The 14,373-nt window shown below is 61.3% G+C and overlaps 1 protein-coding gene across 3 annotated transcripts; it reads right to left on the reverse strand.

The window, feature by feature from the left end:
- Positions 1 to 1,123: 1,123 nt before the first annotated feature.
- On the reverse strand, positions 1,124 to 14,332 carry DDX56 (DEAD-box helicase 56). Of its 3 annotated transcripts, XM_072917727.1 has the most exons (15): positions 14,205 to 14,332; positions 13,179 to 13,340; positions 12,089 to 12,249; positions 11,075 to 11,245; positions 9,310 to 9,400; positions 7,478 to 7,722; positions 6,409 to 6,522; positions 5,901 to 6,047; positions 5,014 to 5,108; positions 4,848 to 4,921; positions 4,267 to 4,356; positions 3,579 to 3,684; positions 2,359 to 2,447; positions 1,561 to 1,651; positions 1,361 to 1,374 (listed from the first exon to the last, which is right to left on the reverse strand). In XM_072917727.1, the coding sequence occupies exons 1-14, from the start codon at positions 14,265 to 14,267 to the stop codon at positions 1,571 to 1,573; spliced, it is 1,689 nt and encodes a 562-aa protein (XP_072773828.1). In that variant the 5' UTR covers positions 14,268 to 14,332; the 3' UTR covers positions 1,361 to 1,374; positions 1,561 to 1,570. The 3 variants fall into 3 exon arrangements, with proteins under 3 accessions (XP_041576539.2, XP_072773829.1, XP_072773828.1); XM_041720605.2 differs by having other exon boundaries at positions 1,124 to 1,651; XM_072917728.1 differs by lacking the exon at positions 5,901 to 6,047 and having other exon boundaries at positions 1,124 to 1,651.
- Positions 14,333 to 14,373: the final 41 nt, after the last annotated feature.

The following is a 14,373-nucleotide window of genomic DNA, read 5'->3' on the forward strand; positions in this document are numbered from 1 at the left end:
CGCCGGGCACGGGGTGGCACCGCCACCTGCGGGCGGCAGCGGGCACCGAAATGGGGGAAAAACGGGGAAATGGGGGTCAGGGTGGCACCGATGGGCACAGGGATGGGGGAAACGGGGAAATGGGGGTCGGGGTGGCATCGGGGGCACCAAAATGGGGAGAAAATGCGGAACTGGGGGTGGAAGGTGGCACCAGGGTGGCACCAAAATAGGGAGACAACGGAGATTGGGGGGTCAGGGTGGCACCAGTGGGCACCGGAATGAGGAAAAAACGGGGATTTGGGGGGTCAGGGTGGCACCAAATGGGGCAAATGGGGATTTGGGGGGTCAGGGTGGCACCAGGATGGCATCAAGGGGCACCCATGGGTGCAGATTTGGGAATTGGGGAGTTGAGGGTGGCACGGGATGGCACCCACGGGCACCTGTGCCAGTGCCAGGGGTGACGCCCTGGTGTCCCCCACAGTCGTGCCAGGGCCACCCCGGTGCCATCCCCGCGGTGCCAGGGACATCCCGGTGCCACCCGGTGCCCTCTGTCCCCGGTGCCCGCCGGGTTCAGGGCCTTGGACCCCGATCGGTGCCACTCCCGTCGCCGATGGCAGCGGGCGGGGCAGTGCCAGTCTCGCGTGTCCCGATGCCACCCAGGTGTGTCCCAGTGCCACCCCCGTGTGTCCCGGTGCCACCCCCATGGGGCAGTGCCACCCTCGAGTGTCCCGATGCCACCCTCGTGTGTCCCGGTGCCACTCCCCGATGCCATCGGTGCCACCCTCACCCCCCCCACCATCCCCAACCCTCGATGCCATCGGTGCCACCCCCGCAGGGGTCCCAGCCCCCCGATGCCACCCTCCCCCTCCCCCCATGTCCCCAAGGTGTGCCACCCCCCCGATGCCATCGGTGCCACCCCTGCCACCCCCCCAGGGGTCCCAGCCCCCCGATGCCACCCTCACCCTCCCCCCATGTCCCCAAGGGGTGCCACCCCCCCGATGCCATCGGTGCCACCCCCGGGTGTCCTCGTGCTGCTGTGGGTGGCACAACGAGGGGGCACAGCCCAGGGGGTCCCACCCTGGCACCTCTGCCCACCCCAATGTCACCCGCCCGGGCACACAGGGGACACCAGGGGACACCAGGGGACACTTGGCACCTTTATTTGTCACTGGGGGGGCACGGGGGGCACCCAGCTGGCACAGGGGGTGACACAGGGGTCTCCAGGGTGGCACAGAGGGCGACACCGGGGTGCCCAGGGTGGCATGGGGGTGGTCAGGGGTACCCAGGGGTGCCCCCAGGTATCCTCAGGTGTGCCCAGGTGTCCTCGGGGGGGTTCCCTGTGCCCCCAGGTGTGCCAGATGTGCCACGCTTGGGGGGTGTTCCAGCTGTTCCAGCTGTGCCAGCTGTGCCAGGCTCAGGCCGTGCCCAGCTCAGGGGGTGCTCCAGGTGTTCCAGCTGTGCCAGGTGTGCCAGGTGTCCGTGCCCCCAGGTGCTCAAGGGGTTTTCCAGGTGTTCCAGCTGTGCCAGGCTCAGGCTGTGCCCGGCTCGGGGGGTGTTCCAGATGTTCCAGCTGTGCCCAGGTGTGCCAGGCTCAGGCCGTGCCCGCCTTGCCCCGCTGGTGCCCGCGCCGGGCGAAGCTGAAGCTCCGCAGGGGGTTCCCGGAGCCGCGCGGCTGCAACGGGACAGGGGGTCAGGGAGTTTTTGGGGGGTTTTGGGGGGATTTTTGGGGGTTTTTGGGGGGTTTTGGGGTGTTTCGGGAATCAGGAGGGATTTTATGGGATTTTGGGGGGGATTTGGGGGGGTCAGGAGAGATTTTGGGGGGTTTTTGAGGGGGTTTGAGGGGATTTTGGGGGGTTTTGGGATTCGGAGGGGATTTGGGGTTCAGGGGGATTTAGGGGGATTATTTGCAGATTTTTTGGGGATATTTGGGGGGTTTTGGGAGGATTTGGGGGATTTTGAGGAGGATTTTTGGGGTTCAGGGGGGATTTTGGGAGATTATGTGCAGATTTTTTGGTGATTTTTGGGGGGATTTGGGGGATTTAGGGGATTTTTGGGAGTTTTGGGGATGATTTGGGGTTCAGGGGGGTTTAGGGCGATTATTTTTGGATTTTTGGGGGATTTTTGGGATTTTTGGGGGGTTTTGGGAGGATTTGGGGGATTTTGAGGAGGATTTTTGGGGTTCAGGGGTGATTTGGGGGGATTATTTTGGGATTTTTTGGGGATTTTTGGAGGGTTTTGGGGGGATTTTGGGGGTTTTGGGATTCAGAGGGGATTTGGGGTATAGGAGGATTTGGGGTTCAGGGGGATTTAGGGTTCAGAGGGGATTTTGGGGGATTAATTTGGGATTTTTGGGTTCGGGGGGTTTTTGGGGTCTCTCACCTTGCTGCTGCCCCGTTTGGCCCCGGCCCCTCGGGGGTTTTTCCTCTTTTTGGGGTTGGGGTCGGCGACGCCGCGGAGGCTGGGGGGCACTGGGGGCACCCCAAAAGCAGCTCTGACCCCACATGTACCCCAAAACCACCCCCAAAAACCCCCTAAAACCAACCCTGACCCCACATGTACCCCAAAACCATCCCCAAAAACCCCCTAAAACCAACCCCAACCCCAAATTTCCCCCATTTTTCCCTTAATTTCCCCCATTTTTCCCCTAAAATTTCAAATTTTTTCCCCATTTTAAAACAAAATTCTGATTTTTTTCCCCAATTTTTGCCCATTTCATGCCCCTCTCAGTACCCAGGCACTCGGGCACGTGGCACAGGTGCAGCTGACCCCTTTCCCCACCAAAATTTCCTTTTTTTATCCTATTTTTCCACAAAATTTCAACTTTTTCCCCATTTTTACCCAGTTTTCCCCCAAAATTTCAAAATTTTTTCCCTTTTTTCTTCCCAAAATTTCAATTTTTTTCTCCCTTTTTTCCCCAAATTTCCCAAAAATGCCAATTTTTTCCCATTTTGTGCCCATTTTTCCCTTTTCTGTGCCACTTTTTTCCCATTTTTCCCCATTTTTTTCCCAAAATTCCAGTTTTTGTGCCAGTTTGTGCCCGTTTGTGCCCATTTTATGCCCATTTCATACCCAGGTAGTCGGGCACGTGGCGCAGGTGCAGCTGAGGCTGATCCTGGTTCCTGTTTTTATGCCCATTTCCCCCATTTTTTCCCCATTTTCCCCCATTTTTTTCCCAAAATTCCAATTTTTTTCCCATTTTGTGCCCGTTTGTGCCCATTTTGTGCCCGTTTCATACCCAGGTAGTCGGGCACGTGGCGCAGGTGCAGCCGAGGCTGATCCTGGTTCCCTTTTTTATCCCAATTTCCCCCATTTTTTCCCCATTTTTTCCCATTTTTCCCCAAAATTCAGATTTTTTCCCCCATTTTTTCCCCATTTTGTGCCCGTTTGTGCCCATTTTGTGCCCATTTCATACCCAGGTAGTCGGGCACGTGGCGCAGGTGCAGCTGAGGCTAATCCCAGTTCCTGTTTTTATCCCAATTTCCCCCATTTTTTCCCCATTTCCCCAATTTTTTCCCCAATTTTTCCCCAAAATCCCATTTTTTTCCCCATTTTGTGCCCATTTTGTGCCCGTTTGTGCCCATTCTGTGCCCATTTCATACCCAGGTAGTCGGGCACGTGGCGCAGGTGTGGCTGCACGCTGGCCGGGTGCAGGGGCCGGTCGTGCCTCAGGGCCTGCAGGTCCCGCGGGTTGTCCTCAAAGTACACCTGCAATTAATTAATTAACGTTAAATAATCATTAATTAATCCTTAATAAACCCTTCATTAATTAATCATTAACCATTCATCAAGGGGCAGGGGCCGGTCGTGCCTCAGGGCCTGCAGGCCCTGGGGGTTGTCTTCAAAATGCACATGAAATTTGTTAATTAATGTTATTTACCATTAATTATTCCTTAATTAGCCATTAATTAATCCTTCATTAATTGATCATTAATTAATCCTTCATTAATTGATCATTAATTATTGATCAAGGAGGCTGGTGCCTCAGAGCCTGCAGGCCTTGGGGGTTGTCCTCAAAATGCGCCTGCAATTCGTTAATTAATCCTTAATTAATCATTAATTAACCCTTAATTAATCTTTAAATAGCCCTTAGTCCTTAATTAATCCTTCATTAGTCATTAATTAATCATTTGTCGTGGTTTTAAAGGGGATTTTAGGGATTTCTAAGGAGATTTGGGGGTTTTTTAAATCCAAATTTTGGGGTTTTTTCCCCCCATTTTGGTTTTTTCTCCCCAGTTTTGGTGTTTTGAACCAAATTTTGGGGTTTTTGCCCCAATTTTGGGCTCTGACCTTCAGCTTCTCGCAGTTGAGCAGCTCCTGGCGCAGCTCCCGCAGCCGCGCCTCGCGCACGGCCTGCTTGGTGACAGCGCGCATGGCGTCCTGGGGACATGGGGACATCATTGGGGACATTGGGGACATTGGGGACAGCAAAGGGACATTGGGGACACTGGGGACAGGCCTGCTTGGTGACAGCGCGCATGGCGTCCTGGGGACAGCAAAGGGACATTGGGGACATTGGGGACACTGGGGACATTGGGGACAGCAAAGGGACACTGGGGACAGCAAAGGGACACCGGGGACAGCAAAGGGACATTGGGGATATCATTGGGGACATGGGGACATTGGGGATATCAGGACACTCCCATGGCATCCTCAACACGGGACACCCACCCCCCCCACTGTCCCCCCATTGTCCCCTCGCTGTCCCCTCGCTGTCCCCTCAGTGTCCCCTTGCTGTCCCTCAGTGTCCCCTCAGTGTCCCCTCAGTGTCCCCACTGTCTCCTCAGTATCCCCTCGCTGTCCCCTCGCTGTCCCCTCTCTGTCCCTCGCTGTCCCCTCGCTGTCCCCTCGCTGTCCCCACTGTCCCTCACCCTGCAGCGGTACCGCAGCGTCTCGATCTCCTCCATGCGGAACTCGTAGGGCTGCAGCATGGACTGTCCGTTCTCTGGGGACACGGGGCCACCTCAGTGTCACCAACGTCACCTCGGTGTCCCCTCGGTGTCCCCAGACCCCCCCCCCCGTGTCCCCAGGTGCCACCTGCCGCCAGCGCGTCCTCGATGCGCCGCAGCCGCTCCAGCTCCTCGGGCAGTGCCAGCGTCAGCGCCGTGCCAGGGCTGTCCCCGCGCGCCGTCCTGGGGACAGGGACATGGGGACAGGGACACGGGGACAGGGACACGGGGACAGGGACATGGGGACACCGCGGGGACAGGGACACGGGGACACCGCGGGGACAGGGACACCATGGGGACAGGGACATGGGGACAGGGACACGGGGACAGGGACACAGGGACAGGGACACGGGGACAGGGACACTGTGGGGACAGGGACACGGGGACACCGCGGGGACAGGGACACGGGGACAGGGACACGGGGACACCGCGGGGACAGGGACATGGGGACAGGGACATGGGGACAGGGACACCCAGGGGACACCCTGGGGACAGGGACACCGTGGGGACAGGGACACCGCAGGGACAGGGACACCGTGGGGACAGGGACACCACGGGGACAGGGACACCGTGGGGACAGAGACATGGGGACAGGGACACCGTGGGGACACCGACACCGTGGGGACAGGGACACGGGGACAGGGACACGGGGACACCCTGGGGACAGGGACACCGTGGGGACAGAGACATGGAGACAGGGACATTGTGGGGACAGGGACATGGGGACAGGGACACCGCGGGGACAGGGACACCCAGGGGACACCCCTGGGGACAGGGACACCATGGGGACAGGGACACCGTGGGGACAGGGACACGGAGACAAGGAGATGGGGGACAGGGACATGGGGTCAGGGACACCCAGGGGACAGGGACACAGGGACCTTGGGGACACCCCGGTGACCCCGTGGTGACACAGGTGACACCGAGGTGACGCGGGTGACCCCATGGTGACCCCGAGGTGACACGGTGACAGACCTGCCCACGCGGTGGATGTACGTCTCCACCGAGTTGGGGACATCGAAGTTGATGACGGCGGCGACGTTCTGGAAATCGATGCCACGAGAGACCCCAAACTCGGGGTCCTGGGGACACGGCGGGGACTGTCCCCTGCTGCCACCCTTCCTGGGGACAATGGGGACAATCAGGGACACGGCGGGGACTGTCCCCTGCTGCCACCCTTCCTGGGGACAATGGGGACAATCAGGGACACGGCGGGGACTGTCCCCTGCTGCCACCCTTCCTGGGGACAATGGGGACAATCAGGGACACGGCGGGGACTGTCCCTTGCTGCCACCCTTCCTGAGGACACTCAGGGACATGGGGACACCGTGGGGGCTGTCCCCAGTGCCACCCCCACACCCCCAGTGCCACCCCAGTGTCCCCAGGCTGACCTGGCCGTGTCCCCAGTGCCACCCAGTGTCCCCAGGCTGACCTGGCTGTGCCCAGTGCCACCCCAGTGCCACCCCAGTGTCCCCAGGCTGACCTGGCCGTGTCCCCTCGGCGCGGGCGCTGCCGGGGTGGCTCTGCTGGTCCCTCCTCGTCGGTGGCCACGATGAAATCGTAGAGACCCCGGTTAAACTGGGCAATGACGTGACACCTGGGGACAGCGGGGACAGGGACATCACCAGGGGCACCTGGGGACAGCAGGGACAGGGACATCACCAGGGGCACCTGGGGACAGGGACATCACCAGGGGCACCTGGGGACAGCGGGGACGGGGACAGGAATTCAGGGCACAAATGGGAATTCCCATAAATCCCATAAATCCCACCCCATTTCCACTCTGAAAGTGAAAACCCAGGATTTAGGACTCAAACGGCAATTCCCATAAATCCCACCCCATAAATCCCATTTCCACTCTGAAACCAGCGGGATCAAGTGAAAACCCCGGAATTCAGGACTCAAACAGGAATTCCCATAAACCCAACCCCACAAATCTCACTAGGACTCACCAGGATCTCACAGGCAGCTGCAGGTTGAGGACTCAAATGGGAATTCCCATAAACCCCACCCCATAAATCCCATTTCTGCTCCGAAATCAGTGGGACAACCAAGTAAAAACCCATAATTCAGGACCCAAATGCCAATTCCCACAAACCCAACCCCACAAATCTCACCAGGATCTCAGAGGCAGCTGCAGGTTGAGGACTCAAATGGGAATGCCCATAAATCCCACCCCATTATTTCCACTCCAAAACCAACAGGATCAGGTGAAAACCCAGGATTTAGGACTCAAACGGCAATTCCCATAAACCCCACCCCAGAAATCCCATTTCCACTCTAAAACCAGTGGGACCTAGTGAAAACCCAGGAATTTAGAACTCAAACAGGAATTCCCATAAACCCCACCCCATAAATCCCATTTCTGCTCTGAAACCAGCGGGACAATCAAGTGAAAACCCCGGAATTCAGAACTGAAATACCAATTCCCATAAACCCCACCCCATAAATCCCATTTCTGCTCCGAAACCAGTGTGACAACCAAGTAAAACCCCATAATTCATGACCCCAAACACCAATTCCCCCAACCCCACCCCACAAGTGGCCGGTACCGGGAGCGGGCGGGCAGCTGGGGGTTGAGGGCGCAGGCGGCGATGCCGAACTGCTCGAGGAAGAGCTGCAGGCGCAGCGCCCGTGCCAGGCTGCCCACGAACAGCAGCGCCCGGCCCCGCAGCAGCCGCAGCTTCAGCAGCGCCGCCAGCAGCAGGAACTTGTCCTCCTCCGTGCCGCAGCGCAGCTGCAGCTGCTGCAGCTGGGCAGGGCCCGGCAGGCGCGGCTCCGGGGGCACCACCTGCACCTGGCATGGGAATTTGGGGTTAAAATCCCAAAATCAGGGATGGGGGAATTGATGGAGATGGGCAGGGCTCGGCAGGCGCGGCTCCGGGGGCACCACCTGCACCTGAGAATGTATTTGGGGTTAAAATCCTGAATTTGGGCACTGATTCCCCCAAAATCAGGGGTTGGGGAATTGATGGAGATGGGCAGGGCTCGGCAGGCGCGGCTCCGGGGGCACCACCTGCACCTGGAGAATGTATTTGGGGTTAAAATCCCAAAATCAGGGATGGGGAAATTGATGGAGTTGGAGAACATGCAGCTGGAATTGGGGTTTGGGGCTGAAATCCCAAATTTGGGCACTGGGCAACTGCTGGAGATGGGAACAGCCCAGGGACGTGGGGTTCAGGGGAAGAACCTGCAGCTGGAATTGGGGTTTGGGGTTAAAATCCTGAAATTGGGCATTGGGGAACTGCTGGAGTTGAAAAACCTGCAGCTGGAATTGGGGAATTTGGGGTTAGAATCCTGAAACTGGGCACTGGGGAACTGCTCCAGGGAGAGAATCTGGAGATGGGATTGGAGTTTAGGGTTAAAATCCTAAATTTGGGCACTGGGGAACTGCTGGAGTTGGAGAACATGCAGCTGGAATTCGGGTTTGGGGTTGAAATCCCAAATTTGGGCACTGGGGAACTGCTGGAGTTGGGCAGGGCCCGGCAGGCGCGGCTCCGGGGGCACCACCTGCACCTGAGATGGAGTTTGGGGTTAAAATCCCAAATTTGGGCACTGGGGAACTGCTGGAGTTGGGCACAGCCCGGCAGGCGCGGCTCCGGGGGCACCACCTGCACCTGGGATGGGGAATTTGGGGTTAAAATCCTGAATTTGGGGATGGGGAACTGCTGCAGGGGGAGAATCCGGAGAGGAGACTCGAGTTTGGGGTTAAAATCCCAAATTTGGGCACTGGGGAACTGCTGGAGTTGGGGAACCTGCAGCTGGAATTGGGGAATTTGGGGTTAGAATCCTGAAACTGGGCACTGGGGAACTGCTCCAGGGAGAGAATCTGGAGATGGGATTGGGGTTTGGGGTAAAAATCCTGAATTTGGGGATGGGGAACTGCTGGAGATGGGCAGGGCCCGGCAGGCGCGGCTCTGGGGGCACCACTGCACCTGGGATGGGGAATTTGGGGTTAAAATCCTGAATTTGGGGATGGGGGAATTGATGGAGATGGGCAGGGCCCGGCAGGCACGGCTCCGGGGGCACCACCTGCACCTGAGATTGGGGAATTTGGGGTTAAAATCCCAAATTTGGGCACTGGGCAACTCCTGGAAATGGGAACAGCCCAGGGACATGGGGTTCAGGGGAAGAATCTGCAGCTGGAATTGGGATTTGGGGTTGAAATCCCAAATTTGGGCACTGGGCTGGAGTTGGGGAACCTGCAGCTGGATTTGGGGTTTGGGGTTAAATCCCAAAATTTGGTATTGGGGAAGCTCCACCTGGATAAAGGATTTGGGGTCAGGGATGGGAAACGGGGGATTGGTGTTCTCCACCTCTGTGCCCACTGTGGAACCCCAAAGCTCATTCCAACCCCCCAAAAATGCCCCCAATCCCTCCTCACGGGGTTGTGCAGCACCAGCTCCTGCAGCGCCTCCAGCTCGGGGTTCAGCGTGGCCGACACCAGCATGGCCTGGTAGATCTTGGGCAGGTGGCTGGGGGGGCACGGGGGGTCAGGGGCACCCCAAAACCTCCCCCGGCCACCCCAAAATCTTAAAGACCCCAAAACCTCCCCCAGCCACCCCAAAACCTCCTCAGGGAACCCCAAAAACTCTCAAAGAATCCCAAAACCTCAAATTGCCCAAAACCTCCAAGAGCCCAAAACCCTCAGTGGACCCCAAAACCTCTCAGGGAACCCCCAAAACCTCTCAGGGAACCCCCAAAACCTCTCAGGGAACCCCAAAACCTCTCAGGGAACCCCAAAACCTCTCAGGGTACCCCAAACCCTCCGTGCCCCCCCACTATCTCCGTGTCCCCCATGTCCTTCTCTGTGTCCCCCCCAGTGTCCCCTCCCATTGTCTCCCAATGTCCCCAAGTGTCTCCTGGGTGTCCCCTCCCTGTCTCCCCCATTGTCACCCTCCCTGTCCCCCCTGAGTGTCCCCTGGGTGTCCCCTCCCTATTCCCCAGTGTCCCCCAGTGTCCCCCAGTGTCCCCCCATGTCCCCAAGCGTCCCCTGGCTGTCTCCTCCCTGTCCCCCAGTGTCCCTGCCCTGTCCCCTGTTGTCCCCACCCATTGTCACCCTCCCTGTCCCCCTCAATGACCCCTCCCTGTGCCCCCCAGTGTCTCCCCATGTCCCCAAGTGTCCCCTGGCTGTCTTCTCCTTCTCCCCACAGTGTCCCCAAGTATCCCCTGGGTGTCCCCTGGGTGCCCCCTCCTTCTCCCCACAGTGTCCCCTGGGTGTCCCCAAGTATCCCCTGGGTGTCCCCTGGGTGTCCCCTCCCTATCTCCACCTGTCCCCTCCCTGTCCCCCTGTCCCCTCCCTGTCCCCCTGTCCTCCTGTCCCCTCCCTGTCCCCTCCTTCTCCTGCCACTGTCCCCTCCCTGTTCCCCCTTCCCTGTCCCCCTGTCCCCTCCTGTCCCCTCCTGTCCCTTCCCTGTCCCCCGTCCCCTCCCTGCCCACCCTGTCCTCCTGTCCCCCCATCCCCTCCTTCTCCCCACAGTGTCCCCAGTGTCCCCTGGGTGTCCCCTCCTCCTCCCCACAGTGTCCCCTGGGTGTCCCCCCTGTCCCCCATCCCCTCCCTGTCCCAATGTCCCCATGTCCCACCAGAGCAGGGCGCGGATGTCGCTCCCGCAGCCGAAGGACAGCAGCAATGTCCCCAATGTCCCCAATGTCCCCATGTCCCCAATGTCCCCAATGTCCCCGTGTCCCACCAGAGCAGGGCGCGGATGTCGCTGCCCAAAGGACAGCAGTGTCCCCAATGTCCCCAATGTCCCCAATGTCCCCAATGTCCCCGTGTCCCCAATGTCCCCAATGTCCCCAAGGTCCCCAATGTCCCCGTGTCCCCAATGTCCCCAATGTCCCCCATGTCCCCAATGTCCCAATGTCCCCAATGTCCCCAATGTCCCCAATGTCCCCAATGTCCCCATGTCCCCAATGTCCCCAGTGTCCCCAATGTCCCCAATGTCCCCAATGTCCCCAATGTCCCCCATGTCCCCATGTCCCCAATGTCCCCAATGTCCCCAGTGTCCCCAATGTCCCCAATGTCCCAGTGTCCCCAATGTCTCAATGTCCCCAATGTCCCCGTGTCCCCAATGTCTCAATGTCCCCAATGTCCCCAATGTCCCCAATGTCCCCAGTGTCCCCAATGTCCCCAATGTCCCGTGTCCCACCAGAGCAGGGCGCGGATGTCGCTCCCGCAGCCGAAGGACAGCAGCAGGTCGGCCTCGTCCAGCACCAGCAGCTCCAGGCTGGGCCGCAGTGCCAGGCTGTGCCCGGCCACGTGTGCCAGGACACGGCCCGGCGTGCCCACCACGATGTCCGGCCGCTCCATCAGCACCGGCCTGGGCACAGCCGCGGGTCACGGGGGCTTGGGGACACCCAGGGGACACCCAGGGACACCCAGGGACACACAGGGACACCCAGGGGACACCCACGGGGTCACGGGGGGCTTGGGGACATCCAGGGGACACCCATGGGGTCACAGGGGGCTTGGGGACACCCAGGGACACCCAGGGGACACCCAGGGACACACAGGGACACACAGGGACATCCAGGGGACACACAGGGACACCCAGGGGACACCCATGGGGACACCCAGAGAACACCCACGGGGTCACACGGGGCTTGGGGACACCCAGGGGACACCCAGGGACATTCAGGGACACCCAGGGGACACCCAGGAGAGACCCAGGGACACCCAGGGACATCCAGGGGACACCCCGGGGACACCCAGGGACACCCAGGGGATACCCAGGGGACACTTGGGGACATTTGGGGACACCCAGGGGACACCTAGGGGACACCCAGGACATTGAGGGGACACCCAGGGGACACTCAGGGGACACCCAGGAGACACTGGGAAGGTCAGGGGAATGTGGGGACACCCAGGGGACATTTGGGGACACCTGGGGACCCCAAGGGGACACCCAGGGGACACCCAGGGGACACTTGGGGACATTTGGGGACATTTGGGGACACCCAGGGGACACTAGGAAGGTATGGGGAATGTGGGGACACCCAGGGGACATTTGGGGATACTTGGGGACCCCAGGGGAACACCCAGGGGACACTGGGAGGGTCAGGGACATGTGGCGACACCCGGGGGAGGTCAGGGACACCCAGGGGACCCTTGGGGACACTTGGGGACATCCAGGGACACCCAGGGGACCCTTGGGGACACTGACCGCTGCTCGGCCAGGTCGGAGTGGCCGCAGAGCTCGGCCACGCGCAGCTGGCGGGCGCAGAAGGCGGCGAGGCGGCGCAGGGTGTGCCCGACCTGCCGTGCCAGCTCCGCCGTGGGCACCAGCACCAGCGCCCGCACGGCCTGCGGCACGGCTGGGGACGCCTGGGGACACCGTTGGGGACATTGGGGACATCACTGGGGACACTGGGGACACTGGGGACATCATTGGGGACATTGGGGACACTGGGGACACCGGGGGCACAGGGACACCAGCCGTGCCCAGCCTGGGCACCAGCGCCCGCACGGCCTGGGGCACGGCTGGGGAAACACAGGGGACACTGGGGGCACCCCCAGTGCCCCCCCAGTGCCACCAGTGCCCCAAATGCCCCCAAATCCCCCTGTGCCCCCAATGCCCCCTGTGCCCCCCAGTGCCCCACATCCCCCCAAATCCCCCTGTGTCCCCAGTGCCACCAGTGCCACCAGTGCCCCCAAATCCCCCCTGTGCCCCCCATGCCCCCCATGCCCTCCACGCCCCCAATGCCCCCCAGTGACCCCAGTGCCCCCCATGCCCCAAATGCCCTCCACACCCCCATGCCCCCAATCCCCCCAATGCCCCCCAATCCCCCCAATCCCAATGCCCCCCAATCCGCCCCGTGCCCCCCAGTGCCCCAAATGCCCCCCATGCCCTCCAATCCCCCCCGTGCCCCCTGTGCCCCCCAATGCCCCAGTGCCCCCCAGTGCCCCAAATGCCCCCCATGCCCCCCAATGCCCCCCAATGCCCCCAATGCCCTCCATGCCCCCCAACCCCCCCATGCCCCGAATCCCCCCAATGCCCCCAATGCCCCCAATGCCCCTCAGTGCCCCCAATGCCCCCAGTGCCCCCCAGTGCCCCCAGTCCCCCCCGTGCCCCCAATCCCCCCAGTGACCCAAATGCCCCAGTGCCCCCCAATCCCCCCAATCCCCCCCGTGTCCTCCATGCCCCCAGTGCCCCCAGTGCCCCCCGTGCCCCCGTGCCCCCCATGCCCCGAATCCCCCCAATGCCCCCCGTGCTCTCCATGCCCCCCAGCCCCCCCGTGCCCCCGTGCCCTCACCTCCTTGATGCCCAGCACTTTGTGCAGCATGGGCAGGCCGTAGGCGCCCGTTTTGCCCGAGCCCGTCCTGGCCCGTGCCAGCACGTCCCTGCCCTCCAATGCCAGCGGGATGGCACGGGCCTGGATGGCCGTGGGCACCGCCCAGCCCAGCTCTGCCACCGCCTGCGGGCAGGGGACGGGGTCACCGCGGGCACGGGATGGTGTCAGTGCCACCCCTACCCACGGGGACAGTCCCAGTGCCAATCCAGTGCCATGGGGACAGTGCCAGTGCCACCCCGGTGCCATGGGTTCTGTCCCCAATGCCACCCCTGCCCACAGGGACGGCCCCAGTGCCACCTCAGTGCCACCCCTGTCCATAGGGACAGTCCCAGTGCCACCCCCACCCCATGGGGACAGTCCCCAGTGCCACCGCTGCCCATGGGGACAGTCCCAGTGCCACTCACACCCCATGGGGACAGTGCCAGTGCCACCCCACACGCATGGGGACAGTGCCAGTGCCACCCCACACACATGGGGACAGTCCCAGTGCCACCCCCACCCCATGGGGACAGTGCCAGTGCCACCCCAGTGCCACCCCCACCCCATGGGGACAGTGCCAGTGCCACCCCAGTGCCACCCCCACGCCATGGGGACAGTCCCAGTGCCACCCCAGTGCCACCCCAGTGCCACCCCTGCCCATGGGGACAGTTCCCAGTGCCAATCCAGTGCAATGGGGACAGTCCCAGTGCCACCCCACACCCATGGGGACAGTGCCAGTGCCACCCCCACTCCATAGGGATAGTCCCAGTGCCACCCCAGTGCCACCCCTGCCCATAGGGACAATGCCAGTGCCACCCCCACCCCATGGGGACAGTGTCAGTGCCACCCCCACCCCATGGGGACAGTCCCAGTGCCACCCCACACCCACGGGGACAGTCCCCAGTGCCACCCTAGTGCCACCCCACACCCATGGGGACAGTCCCCAGTGCCACCCCTGCCCACGGGGACAGTCCCCCAGTGCCACCCCCGCCAAGGGAGCCCCCTCACCCGCAGCAGGCGCCCGTCCAGCCCCATGTGCTCGAACCCCTTCTCCTCCATTTCCGCCGCCATCTTGCCTCCACCTCCCCCTCGCGCCACTTCCGGTGCCGCGTCCCCAGCGACACTTCCCGGCCAGCGACACTTCCGGTGCCGCGCCCCCAGCGACACTTCCCGACCA

The sequence above is a fragment of the Taeniopygia guttata genome, chromosome 22 (genome assembly GCF_048771995.1).
Source record: "Taeniopygia guttata chromosome 22, bTaeGut7.mat, whole genome shotgun sequence".
In the NCBI taxonomy this organism is placed as follows: Eukaryota; Metazoa; Chordata; class Aves; order Passeriformes; family Estrildidae; genus Taeniopygia; species Taeniopygia guttata.